Consider the following 14502-nt stretch of genomic DNA (forward strand, 5'->3'; position numbering starts at 1 on the left):
GACTGTAGGTGTGTCCAGGTGCTGCCATCTCCTGTCCAGAGCACCGCTGTGACCTGCTAATAACTGTCCCGTTGCTTTAGACAAATTCAAAGGAAATCATTTTATTATGCTCTCACTTACTCTTATGTCCCAAATCTGTGCAGAGCCTTTTCATGCCTCCTTTTTTTATAGTCCACGTCCAACAAGGGATTAGTCTCATTGGTATGGCTGTCTGTTTTCCTAATGCGCATGGCTTACTGCTGCCTCTTTTCTGAGATCAGACTTGATCAAGCTATTTTGGGGTAGCTGTGAGTTGAGGGCTTTCAGATCCCAACTCTAATTTGGAGGGGCATTAGAACAGCAATACAGTTTATTGGTCGTAATATACAATTAATTGTACCCAGTCAGGGGCTTTATGGACAACTGCCTATAAACTAAAGGAGAGAGAGAAGAGATTGCCAGCAGCCTGCTGGCAGGGAAAGGGAGCTCAAGCTCATCTGTAGAAAAAATAAGTATTTTAAAAATACTCATCCTTGAAATTGTTCTAAAAACAGGACGAATGTTTACAAATACAGGACTCTCACATTTTTACCGCATTCTTCTAAATAACCTTTAGTGGCAGTAGTGTCATCTGTTCCCCATTGCGCTTTCTGGGTGCGTAAGCAGGTTGCAGTGTTTGGGACGAAACCTAGCTTAGAAGCTGTACGCTGCACAGCAGCAAGTGTTTCTCAAAATATAAAAGCACTTTTCAGTGAATGATTTCAAATCATTAAAATAATAATGATAGAATTCATGTCATAAAACTATTTTTGGAATATCTCTCTAATAAGGGAAAAAAAATTGTGATGTTATTTTGTAGATTCTTCTTTGTACACCACCCCCCCCCCCCATCCCCAAAGTAATTTGTTATTGGCATTTTTTTATTATTTTCCTGAAGGAATTGATTTCCACATTTGTCATCCAAAATGAGGTATTTTGAAGTCTGAGGTGCAGTTTGACTTTGTACACAGGCGTACATTTAGCACATACATTCAGAACTCAGTTATGAATTGCAATACCTTGGCATTTTTTTCGCTGAGATTATTTGTATGGAAATAATCTCTTTAAAGTTTGAACGCAGACTAGCGCAGTTTCCATTCAGTATTTATATAAACCTACTAACAAATGGAAAGAGTACGTAAATCCATCAGATGTTCTCCTTTCTCTGCCAATGTTGTGTGGTTTAAACATAGTCATGTTTTCATAATCCTCATCTGATTTTTATATGTAAGTAAGTTTAACGTAATGTTATTTCCTTTAAGTCATCTGTAGTAACTGTGGGATTGGCATTCATAAGGATTATGGGAGGTCCTAAATATTACATTGACAAGGTATTCAGCTACATTTTTAGGCATCTGAAAGGTTATTTAAGGTAATGAAGATCCCAGAGGAAACATCTGCAAGACAGTTGTTGTCAGTTGCAGGTGATTAGGTGCCAAATGGAAGGTTTGATTCATGTAAATACTCTTTATTTGAAGATTTTTCTGTGTTATGGGGAAAAAAAATACCTGCAATACTTAGGAGAAGGACATTGGTCTTTTCTTTTGTTACAAAAAAAATCATACGGCATTGCTGTTTCTTTTTTCAGGCTTTTCCTCATCAGTTTCCTTGTTCATAAAAGGCAGGGATCTAAACACCAAGAACAGATTCAAAATAAAATTAAGGGAAATGGCACAGAATATTTGTCCCTGTGTAATGGGGAGTGATTTGTTGTTGTTGTTTTCTTTCTATGAATAGAAGCCTTTTAGTTAAACAATTCTTTTAATTTTAGCACATAAGTCTCTCTCAGTGAATGTAGTGGAAATATTCTTGAAAGTATATGCTCGAGTGTTTTGCTGGCTCAAGACCACAGTGCTCAGCATTTTTCAGCCCTCGGCCTTAATGCAGCTATAGTTGGAAGTAACGTATATTCTGTATGTGTTCTATATATTCTGTTTGGGAAGGTGACATCCTAACTGAGGCAGCCATCAGTCACCTGTAAAGGAAAGAAAGTTTCTGAAAAGGTACCTGTAAAAAAGAGACAACAATTCCTGCGTAGCGCGATAAGAGTACCGTTATAGATTTGCATTCTTCTTAAATGTTTCTAATTTTTATAAAATAGGATGGAAAGTATAGGTCTTACTTAAGTTTGTGTTGAAATTTTCTGATGGAAAACTGCTGCAGCTACCACTGTCTCTGGTGGCACTGTTCGTATGCCTGAAAAAACCCAAGGAAAGGAAGAAATTAAAAACCTCAAACCCTAAATGGTAGGTAGCTGAATTAATCCATCTGAAGTATATTTCACGGGTAGATGGCTAAGCGTTTTCATTTTATACAACACCCAAGACATCAATAATTTTAAATGCCCCCAAGTTTGGGTTTTTTTTTTTAGTGCATTAGATGCTTCAGTCTGATTCAGGTTTCTGATTCGGAACTTCTAGGGAATACGTGGCACGTTGTGCTGCCCTGGTAGGGCTCAGGAATGTCTGGTGGCTTGCTCAGGGCGGCCACCTTGCTGTCACCTAAAGAGCCTGTGTCCCCCCTTCCTTTCCTCTGGGCAGCAGCATAGGCTCAAAACCATGATTCTGAAGGTAGTTTTGTTCCTGTGTAATTCATTAATCCGTGCAGAGTAAATGTATAATGCAGCTATTTACAATTGGTAGTGTTTTTAGTGTTGTACTTGTTCTCAACAGGCATAAGCTGACAGCTCAAGGTGTTCCCACAGCCTTTGTAGAGGAGGGGAGATAGTTGGGAAGCCATTTCACATGCCTCTGGTGGTTTCTGATATTTTGAATGTTGGGGAGATAAGAAAGTACAGAAATGAGTAAGTTTAAAAACCTAGAGAGATAGCAGAGTGGATTCTCAAAAGCCTGTCAGCTTCAGTTTTTGAACTAGGTTGAAATAAATTAAAATAAAAAAAATCAGTCTGAACATGGTGCTGAACATCTTTAGAAACTCTAGTCTGGTCTGCATTTTGTATTGAGCTTTCTTATGGTGCCTTTGTTAGCACAAGGAGCAGTAGATCTGTTAAGAAAACTGGATGTTGATAAAACAGGGTTGGAAGACTCTAGCGAGGACCTGAACAATTTATGTATTTTAGAGCTTTAGTTTGAAGTATGGAGGTCTTGATGTACGCTGTAGAGCTAGAGCTAAACGGTTATTAAAAGTAAAGCCTCAGTGCTCAGTCTGCTTCTGAAGGCTGGCTGGTTTTAGCTTGGTAAGTTTTCTTCTACTTGAACTTTATTCGGAGATCTGTCTCACATTTGTAGCGAGAGTGATTTCTGCAGCTTGGTATTTAAGGAATTGTGTGAAATGTACTAAAGACAGGAATGTCAGGAGGCTGGGAGGTACGTGCCTGAGCGGAATACATCATAGAATGCGCTGACGCTACTTTCTTGAAATAAAATTCATATTTGTTACTAAAGTAAACATTTTGCTCGGAATCTGCCAGAAGCTTATTAGGAATGTAGGAAGACCCCAGGCCTTGATCCTTATTATTTTTGGTCTTGAAAGCTGAGCTTATAGCAATGACTCCGGCACCAGAGGGAGCATAAAATTTATGTGAGCGTTTCTTCGCTCGCAAAGCGCGGCGAGGCCGCCCTCGGGCGGGGAGCAGGGGGGAAGGCTGGATGCTGGGCGGGCGCAGGCCCTCGGAGGCTTGCTTGCTCGGCAGAGCGCTTCGTGCCGTGAGGGCTCTGAAGGAAAGGAGTACTTGACTGAAGGAGATTTGTGGGTTCTCCTTCTGTAGCTGAGCGTGATTTACTTTGGATGCAGTGTGAAAAATGATCCGTCTTTGGCTAATGAAGTGTTTATTGCTGGTCATAAGTAGTAATAGTCATTACTATTATTCTTTAATCTGTCATATTTGCGGGAAAGTAAAATGGCCTAATACTGTATTTGTCGATCTTTTTTCCTGTAATTAGTTGTATACAGCTTTAATCCGAGGCTATTTAATTTTCTGAACTTAGTGATTAGCTTTGGTGTTAGCTGATGCCCAGTTGAAAAAGTTAGCGGCGTGCAATCCCTTCCGCGCGAAAACAAATGAATCTTTTGTCTTTTGAACTCTGATTTTGTCTACTTCTTATTCTCACGGTGTTTATGGGTGGTTGTGAACGTTGCATAAGATTGCACGTGATTTGTTCACGCCAGACCACTTTGCCAGAGACTTGAAAGAGTCCCTGTGTGGTCCCAGGCGGCTATTTTTTTTCTTCAGTTCAATAGAAAACAAGCAAGACTTTCACAGTCAAACACTGTAGGAAGCTGGCGGAATCGGGAGGATTTCTGTGTAATATCCCAACGAGAGGAGCTGAAAACGACTACTTTACAAAGAGCTTTGCTCTCTGCTTTAGAAAGGCTGACCTGCTGCATGCTGAACTCTTTGCAGAGATTATCGGCGCTTGATCTTAGACCAGATTTCTCATCTTTTTTTTATTTGTTAAGAACTTTTTTTATACTAAGGGCTGTCATCCTATGTAAGGAAACTAATGGGGTTTGATTAAATAATTGGGCTTTGCTTTTATTTTTGTATTTCTTGTATGTGCAGGAATCCATTGTTCAGGGTTTTTTACATAAATTGATTCCCCCCCCCCCTTCTTGGGACAAGATAGCTGGATAGAAGTGCCTGGAATTTATGATCCCTTGTGACCCGTGTCCTGTTCCCTCCCTCCCACCGCCATGTAAATTAATGATCAATTTACTTCTGCAACACGGATGACAGTGAAATTTCTTTCCCTTGTGAAAATGGAAATCTAATGAAACCTTTTATTTCATGGAATTAAATGATTGCTACAAAGTACTTCTGAGTACAGGAGGATAGCACCAAGGAAGTTCAGTTGTTACCGGTAGTGACCTTCTCTCTCCAGATTTTTCTCAGCTGGCCATTTTCTTCGGGTGTTTTGTGGTAGTATTTGAGGCTCACAGGAGAGTGACTTGTAGTACAGGACAAAAAGTTGTTCTAGGTGATGCGTAGAATCAGAGATTTAGTGAGATTAAAACGGCTTCCTATTCTAGACCATCAGTGCCTTTCTTTAAAAGTAGCTGACAGTAGGAGAGCCGTTGGTTGACTTAAATACTACCGTGAAATGGCTGTAGTTGCCTGTGTTATTTCTTTTTGGTGAAGGTAGTTAAGAGCTGTCTTTAAAGTACTGGTTACCTGATGGCTGGCCCAGTGTCAAAGCCAGCAGTTAAAAACTATGTGCAGCTATTGTATTGGACAGAAAAATTACTGCATAATTACCACTTCAGCTCTGTAAATTTTTAGTTGATTAAAATGATGATAAAAAGCATGGCATGTGTTTTGTTTTCTTTTTCTTGTGGCTTTGTGGTAAGGAATATTTAAGCAAATAGTTAGCTATGACGGGAGGTCGTTCTATGGGTAGAATAAAGTGGGAACATTTTAAGTACCATTCATTTCAACTTAAGTTTCATCGTCAGTGGCAAATCCATGGTTCATCTTAGACCACTGTCAACTTTTTGTAATGTTCGTGTGCTTTTATTTCTTTAATGGAGATTCTCCTGAGGTGTTAGACAAACATCTTTCCTATTCCTTACTTGTTCCTTTTCAGCCAGAACCCATTGCAGAGTGAATTTTGAAGAATTCCTGTTTCTTTCTGAAGACCCTTATTTTTACTACTTGAATCCTGGTTCAAATCTCATTTGTTTGTAATGATCTTATTCATTGAAACAAGTAGGAAAACAATCCTTGAGATAGGTGCCAACACTGTCAGCTGTCTAGTGACAGGTCATTTTCTCACATATGGTTATCAGTGAGTCGATGAACCTGTACTTGGTAGCCACAAGTGACAGCAGAGTATAGATTTGGCCTCTAAGGCTATGGAATCGCTACCTCCTCTGAGTTCATTAACATGCTAATAAATCTGTTTCTCGTTTGTCTCTCCCCTCCTCCAGTGAACACTTGTCGTGTGCCTTCACGTTCTTTCTTCACGGGGAAAGCAATGTGTGCACAAGTGTGGAGATTGCTCAACACCAGCCCATCTACCTGATCAACGAAGAGCATATCCAGATGGCCCAGTCCTCACCGTCGCCGTTTCAAGGTAAGTGAGCTGGATTGGGAACTTTGTGTGCTTAACCTCACTGCTGTGGGGCAGGGGCTTCACTCCTGGTGATGTTATCTTCAGAGCTGAATAACGTAAGATTCAGTAACTCCTCAGACGGGTTAGATTTTCATTCAGGAAGCTGTGGGCATAAGGGAAACTGTTGCTAGGACTTCAGCACTACAGCCAGCCATAAATGGTATGGGGATTTTCCAGAGCTTTCTGTTCATTAACGTCGTTTTTAAAGGTACATGCATATAGTAAATAAAATAAAGAAATTCCTCATTTTTGTTTGAAAAGACTTGTTATTTAAGAAAGTGAGTGCACTGATTTGATTTTCTTACGTGGTATCTAGGTCAGGGGGCTCAAATCTGTAACTTCAGTGCTGCGTGAATACAAACACTAAGCTTATCTGATTCAGGAGTGCTTTTCATGCATAGATTGTCAACTTTTTTTTTTTAAGGGGGGAGGGTGAAAATGTGTCAGAAACAATGAAAAACTTGAAGTATCTGTGACTATTTACTTGCCAATGTAAGAAATTAGGGGTTTACAGAATTAAGTTAATGGCTTATTAAATTCATGATGCAATTGTAGTACAATGCTCTACATCAAAAATATTTAAGAATATTTGAGTCCTTGAGTTATACTGTCTTTCCTACAGCCCGAAATTATAATTTCAAAGCAATTAAAGCAAGAAGTCTTTATAAAATTAAGCATACAGTAAAGAAACACCCAGAGACTTATAAAATGAGCATTTATAGAGATGTTAATTTATAGAAGCTTTATTGAAAAACATTTTGTTTCTAAATGTAAAGTTTTGACAGAGGCTCAGACACTTAAATCATAGGTGGTTTTATTTCAGTGAGCTCAATTCATTACTCTCTCAGATCAAATATGACTGAAAGCAAAATGGAGTCTGACTGGAAATACCTGTTATTGAGCAACTAGATCTCCTTATTTGTCATGACTGTAGTCGTCTTCATATAGTTATCTCTATCCTTTTTAGTGCTGAGAAGTCTCCAGTACCGTACGTTCCTGGTAAAAACCCCGTTGTTGAATCTGTGTCCTCTCTTACTTCCATCTATGGCCATCCCTTTGCCATAGCGAGTGCTGTTTCAGTACACTTAGATTAGTTCATTGTGGAAATTATGAAACTAAACTGCGAAAAGGTCCATTTTTAGCTCAATAAGGGCTGTGTACAGGAAGCTAGCGCAGCGTAACGTAGCTCTAAATTCACACCCTTACCTGATTTTGTAGTCGCTTTCCCCTGAAGACAGATCCTTAACTCAGCATGCGAATGGAGCAGTGACTCCAGGGAGGGAGGCAGAGGCTGGCTGATGCGTAGTTGAAGCGTACCTACTGTAGGGACTGTCGTTTCTTCCTTTGCAGTGTTGGTGAGCCCTTACGGTTTAAATGGTACACTCACGGGCCAGTCGTATAAGATGTCAGACCCAGCAACTCGTAAATTGATGGAGGAATGGCAGTATTTTTACCCTATGGTGCTGAAGAAAAAAGAAGGCATGAAAGAGGAGGAAGAGTTGGGATACGACAGCGATTTCCCTGTGGCGGTTGAAGTCATTGTCGGTAAGTTTCAGTATTCTGCCTGAAGGATTATTTTCCTCCATGATTTAAAAGAAAAAAAAAAAAAATCTAATTAATCAGAAACAGCCATTATAATTTTCCTATCTTCTCTTGTAGCTCTCTTGACACTGGAGCATCTGACTAGTTATCTTGCCTCAAGCTTCTGTACTCCCTGTATCCCACATGCTATTATTCACCGTATCAAGCTACTTGTTTCAGCTCTGTACTGGTTATAGAGGGTTAGATGTATATTAGTACGTGAAATTCCTTAGCTCTTTATATTTCGGATAAGAAGTTTTGTCTAATTGACGTTGAAAACAAGTCGAAGTAGCTAGGGCTGCTGAATATTATCGAGTATATTTAAGACTTTTTTTTTTTTTCATTTCTTTGTAGGTGGTGTAAGGATGGTATATCCTTCAGCCTTTGTTCTCATCTCCCAGAGTGACATCCCCATGTCACAGAATGCTGCCAATACTGGAGGCCATATAAATGTGGGACAGCAGGGGCTTGGAAGTGTGAAAGATCCTGCTAGTACCTGTGGGATGCCGCTCACTCCACCCACTTCTCCAGAGCAGGCCGTTATGGGTAAGCACTAAAGTTAGGAGCCTGGAGTCAGTCTTTCATTTTTGCATAGCTCGTGGTAAGTGAGGATAAGTACGTGAACAGCAGCAGATTTAAGAGAGGCAATAGACTGAAGGCTAGGAGAGGACTTTTTCTGTAGGTCTGTGGTAAATGAAAGCCAATGCTTTAAGCATCCCTGAAGAAGACACATCTTTAAACAAAACTTTGTGAATTCAGTTGAGCTCCATTTTCTATAACTGCATTATCTTCGTGCAGTGGTGCAAACACCTGAGAGACTAGGTTCTGACAGCGTTTTAGACAGATTTTGCCAGCGTTTATGAAGTGTTGGTTTTCTTGTGTTGGGATGGGAGGAGGGTGTTGATTCATTGTGGTACAAGAGTACAGTGAACATACAAGAGTATGTAGCTCTTTTTGTAAAAAGCTAGAAATACAGCACTTAACTAAGCATTCATGTTGGTATAATAAAAATTTGCAAACGCTAGCTACTCTTTTTGCCCAACACAGTTGGGTTTTAATTTAGGGCCATTCAAAAGAAATGCATAAGTCTCTGGAACTGGTAAAAAGGAGCTGGGCTTCCCAAACGCGGGTTGACATAGGCTCGCACCATATGCAGATGGCAAACAGAGTGCTGTGTAGTATTTGCAAGTGAGTTACATGGTTTGCCTGGGTGGAGTACGCCCATTTCAAGTATTTGGATCCGTAGTAGTTCTAATCTCAGAAGACATCCAAATGCTTGGTATGTGGGGTACTAGATCTTTAATATCTTGCTTCGTTGAAATGAATATGTAAATCCTGTTGCTCCTCAGAAATGAAAATAAGTATCTATAACCTGTCGTCATCTGGAATACAGGGAAGACCTTAAGATGAGTTGCTGTCGGTGTGGTTATGCTGTAAGAAATTCAGGACCGCAATTTCAAATGAGAACTAAGGAACAGAAGAGTCAAACGTCTGCTTGAGTGCAAACTTCTAAGATAATAAAGGAAAAAAAAAAAAAAGAAAATATCTGATCTAGAAAAAAAAGAAATTCAGTGTTTTTTTTTTTTTTTTCCATCAAAAAATATTTCAAAGGCATGTTTACTACTAATGATTTTTTTCCTGAGTAGATTGCCTTCTGAACTTGCTCTTCACAGACTTGCCAGTTATAAACAGAATTACAAGATAGTTGAGGTTGGAAGGGACCTCCGGAGATTGTCTTATCCAGCCCTTCTGCTCAAAGCAGGTCAGGTAGAGCAGGCTGCTCAGGACGTTGTCCAGTCAGGTTTTGAATATCTCCAAGGACAGAGACTCCACAACCCCTCTGGGCAACCGGTTCCAGTGGCTGACCTCCTTCACAGTAAAAACTTTTCTTCTGTTTAAATGGAATTTCCTGTATTTCAATCTATGCCCATTGCCTCTTATACTTTCACTGGATACCACTGGTTATATCGTCTCTCTTCTCCCTGTCAAGTATTTGTATACATTGGTAAGATGCCTCCCCCAGCTTTCTCAGCCTCTCCTTGTAACCTTTATTAATAGAAATTTCACAAGTACTGGCATGATTTATGCTTTGCAAATGACTATGATTTGGAATTGAGTTCTCAGTTCACGGAAGATTCTCTGACTTGAGTCACATTAGCAAAATCATTAGAGACCACTCACCACTGGGCAACCTTCTTCTGCTTGAACTCGTACTTTTTTTGATCTTGTTGATTAGTGCTTACCAGATTTCGCAGAGCAATAGAAGTGTTGCAGACATGAAGTTCCTACAAGTTTCTGTGAGACTATGCGGCCAGATGGGGATAACGAATGCTTGTTATACCCTCGCTGAGGTCTAAGGAGCTACCAAGCTAGCTTAGCCTTTATTAGACAGTTCTTTCTCATCCAGAGGATCGATCTTGATGCAAAGCCAAAGAAAACTAAGCATCATTGGCTTCATTGCCATGGAAATACTTGTCTGGATTTACTTGTCCATGAGCAGTGCCTGTATATGAAGACAATAAAAGCATTTAGTATTTACTGCTAATAATGTAGAATGTGAGATTTAAATTTGCTTTGAATAGTGTTTTTCAAGGCAGCTGATAGTTAAAATAAGCAAAAAGCTTATTAGTAACTAACTGAAACAAGACAGTCAACTTCTAAATAACAATCTCTGTTGAAGTATTGGTGCATATTTTAATGTGTTCTTGTATTTTTAGATTTTTCAGATCCCTGTTAAACTTGTACAATATCACAAGGGGATTCTATTTGAGAATATTTATAAATGATTAATATCTAAAAAGTGTTCATGTTGTCCAATCTGGCAGTCACAGTTTCTGTTTGATCTCTGCTATTTTTTGAGGGCAATATGAGATTGTATCAGAGGGGTGCCTCTCCAGCGAACAATGAAAGGATTCCTTTATAATATATCATACACCATTTTAAAAGACCTGGAAAAACTGGAGAAATGGATTGGAAGAGCAGGTCATGCAGTTCAGAATCAGTAAATGGGATACATAAACTGGATTAGTCTGAGGCACATGAATACTTCAGTTCTGCCCCGTACTAGTAAAAATGTGGTTGTAGCACCACGTCCAGTTTTGAACACTCAAAGATGTGGACAGATTGGATGGGGTCCAGAAAAGTGCAGTGAGAATGATTATAGATTTTGCAAACAGGACCTACAGGAAAAGATGGAAAGAATTGAGGTTGTTTAGTCTAGAGAAGAGCAATTTGAAGGAGAGACGGTGTAACAGTCTTCAGAGACATAAAAGGAGAAAAAGAATCCTCTTTTCTCTGCAACCAATATGTAAGGAACCTAAACTGGAGCAAAGCAAAACTAGGTTAAACATGAGGAAAAACTTTCTCTGAGGAAGGATAATGAAGTGTTAGAATAAACTGGCTGCTGGGAAGCTACAGAATTTCCATTAGCAGAGAGGTGGGTGGGTTGTTGGGGTTTGGGGGGTTTTGATGGTGGTGGTGGGGTGTTTGTTTTTAAAGAACAGATGAGTCAAATACGTTCATCCAGCTGTGAAGCACGGGATGGACTGGATGATCTCTTCAGGTCTCTTTCAACCATCTTTTCCATGATTGTGTCTAAAGTACGTATGGAAACAAATTGCTACTGAAACTAGGGAATGGCATTTTTCATGTGTAGGAACAGACTGCGCTGTAGGGATGGTGAAGTGACCTCTGGTTGTGTCCTCCAGTATGTATACCATTATATGACATAGTTATTTGGGTGCGTTCCAGTATTTTGTCAGTGATTTTCATGGATAAAAATTAGCGTCAGTGTCTGAGAACAAAGTGGTTTTGCCTGCTGCAAAGTTCTGTTTCATGTTATGCCACGTATTGCTGTACTGTATAGTACAAAAATATTACAGTATTTTGGAGAACAATAATTGATGCACTCAAATGTAACTTGAAAGCCCGGGTAGCTCCTCGGTTATCCTCTCATACCTCCTGTCCTTCCCTTTGCATCGTACTTCTTTTTTTCCTGGCAGTTGTAACTGTCCTGCTGTTGACGTATGTGATGTATATGTGTGTACGTTTGTTCATACGCGCACATTCTTTTGTCTGTGTCCCCCCCAGAGGAGAACAGATTTGCTAATTCTGAAGTTTTGACCTGTTTTGTTGATCATCTGTCAAGTTCACGATGTTGTAGAACATTTGAAAGCCAGTGAAATAAATTGAGAGCCACAAGCCTCAGTGTGCCTAGGGATTTATGGTTTTGACTGCCTCCTTTTTTTGAATGAGAATTCTTTACACAAAGAGAATCAGGGAAGGTCTAACTGGAGAAAAAAATATATAAGCCTGAAGAATCGAAGAAAATACAGGGTTAGGCAGCTTGTGCACAATTTTAAAAGTTGTGTTTTGAAAGTCACCTAATAGAAGTCAGCAGAATTACCTTGTTAGCTGCAGTGATGTATAGCAGTGAATCCTTTCAGCATTTCATTCTTAAGGCTTCTTAAACTGCGTCAGGCAGGAGGACGAAGTGTTCTGTACGCTGATTTGACCTTGTTAAAATGCGGCATATCCTTGCTTACTTTTCCATCCAGAGCACAGAGCGGTGTTACTCGGTCCCCAGGCCAAGTGAACCTAAAGCTCCCTCTACTGTTGTCGTTTGTGTTTGTGAAGATGACTCTGTTAGACTTCAGTTCATCTGAAACAAAACCGTATTTCATAGTCGAAAAAGAAACATCTGCTTATACAATAGCTGGTAGCGTTTCTGCATCGCAGACAGAAAGAAATGAAGTGCCGTATGTAAATCAGAGTTTTCAGGCTATTAACATGTTGAAGTAATATCTTCATTTGTTATCTCTTTGATAATCATACAGTATTACTGAGAAGCACACATATTATGTTAATAGTATATACGAATGATCAACTGTTGAACAATTTCTGTGGTAGTATACATCTCAACTGTAAGATTTTACCAAAGCAAGTTTTGATTCTGATATTGCAATTCAAGCGTGTTACAAAGAAATAGCATCACACTAATCCACTCATTTCTTCAGTGAGGTTTTATGTTGAGTATAAAGAACTGATTCTTGCTTTGAAATAGTCTACATAAATTATTGGTTGTCTTAATAGATGCTTTTAGAACCATCCATATTATAATAAATTTAGTCTTTAAAGCAACTCACCAAAGACTATATAAATTCAAGTTTAACATCCAGGATAATTGGGAAAAACCTCTGTCTGCACCATTTCTTCGGATTCAATACAAGGCTGTAGGGGGCTATCGAAACGGCAGGGTATGTTACCTCGCGGGAGGTGCAGTACTCGCACGACTGTATTGCCAAGGTACCTGGCATAGCCCAGTGCCATCTTCGTTACCCCAAAGGCAAGTGTTGCTTGGAAATGTGGATTAGTCAGTCTTTTGTAATGATGCTTTATGTATTTTCTAGTGAATGCGAACATCTGTGTCGTCAGCAGCCTTGTAAGAGGGAGTGTCTTTTCAGGAGAAAGTATCAAATGTGAATATTAAGAACGGCTATAACATTAATGCTTAATTTCTATTGCAGGAGAAAGTGGGTGCTCTCAGAGCAGCGTCAGCCATTCAGCTGCCCAGGAGGGGACAGTCAGTGTACACAGCCCAAAGAAATCAGGCAAGATTACTCCAAAATTTCACAATCATATGGTTCACCGTGTCTGGAAGGAATGCATTCTCAACAGGTCACAGTCCAAGTAAGGCAGCAGTCCTGATGGTTTTGTTTATTAATAACATATAATATATAGTTAAAATCATAATTGTTTTGCCTTAGATAATGTTATTCCTCACAGAATTGTTTTGCCACTAACCAAAGCTAATGGTGCAGAACAGCAGTATCAAAATTTGTTACTGTGTTCAGCTGAAAACTCCTAACACTTAGCATTGTATTTGCAGTTGTGTGTCTCAATTGTGACAGTCTTTGAGGTTACAAATCTATAACTTGTGCCTTCAGCTAGATGCTTTCGGATTTATTGATTGCCGTTTCTAGCTCCAGTTGTAGTTACTAGACTGAAAGTTGGGTGCCTGAAGAACAAATAGTATCTATTTGGTATTTAGAACTCTAAGGGTAATATTTGTAAAGCAGTACATTACATGTGTTGGACTAAAATTTCAATCGACAAGGATATGGTAAAGCCTTGTTGTTAGTATCACAGGTCTTTATTACTGGAGATTTAGCATATTCGTGGCACGGTGTGCCCTGAAATCTTTATTTTTCACTATTCCCATGCCATTTCCTCATTGGATATGTCAGAAGAATTTCCAGATTCAGTTTAAATTGCTTGCCCCTTCCTTCTTGTGTTCAAACTCCAGACAGAGCTATCCGATGTGGAGCTGGTACCACCCTCCCACGTAACTGTTAACTCCATACTGTTAAATACAGAATTCTGTTTCAAAGGTGAGGTAGAAGGAAGTAATTTATTTGAGGGGAACATATGTGATTTTATGCTTACGCACTTCTAAAATTTTATTTTGCAAAAGGTGATAACTAGTAAAATAATTTTATCTTCTTCAGGAGGAATCAAATTACAACTGCAAATTTGGAAGAGGAAGTTCCTAACAACGCTGTTTCTTGGGATTTTGTGGATCCGGTCCAAAGAGTCAGTTGTTCTTGTTCCAGGTGAGCTTTGAAGAGAGCAAGCATTTATCGTATTGGAAGAGCCCTGTCTAATTCAGACAGAGGTACACGTACAAAAGGGAGTTGTGTTTTAGCTGAGAGAAGAGGAAACTCTAATATCAAAACTGCGATCATCACTCATATTCAGGTGATGAATATGCATCTCGTATCGTCGTCACTTGCAGTAGTCAGCTTGAGTGGAAAAATGATCCTAGACTAGAGAA

At 39.4% G+C, this 14502-nt stretch overlaps 1 protein-coding gene across 2 annotated transcripts in view; it reads left to right on the top strand.

Annotated features, from left to right (window-relative positions):
* MED13L (mediator complex subunit 13L) overlaps window positions 1-14502 on the top strand; it is a 206004-nt gene that overhangs the window by 142002 nt on the left and 49500 nt on the right. For both annotated transcript variants that reach the window (XM_082325468.1, XM_082325469.1), the window contains 5 exons: window positions 5905-6050; window positions 7440-7634; window positions 8025-8216; window positions 13196-13358; window positions 14177-14281. In XM_082325468.1, coding sequence (XP_082181594.1) covers window positions 5905-6050; window positions 7440-7634; window positions 8025-8216; window positions 13196-13358; window positions 14177-14281 — 801 coding nt within the window. The remainder of the gene's footprint in view (window positions 1-5904; window positions 6051-7439; window positions 7635-8024; window positions 8217-13195; window positions 13359-14176; window positions 14282-14502) is intronic.

Source organism: Platalea leucorodia (assembly GCF_965183815.1).
Source record: "Platalea leucorodia genome assembly, chromosome: 12".
NCBI classification, from domain to species: domain Eukaryota; kingdom Metazoa; phylum Chordata; class Aves; order Pelecaniformes; family Threskiornithidae; genus Platalea; species Platalea leucorodia.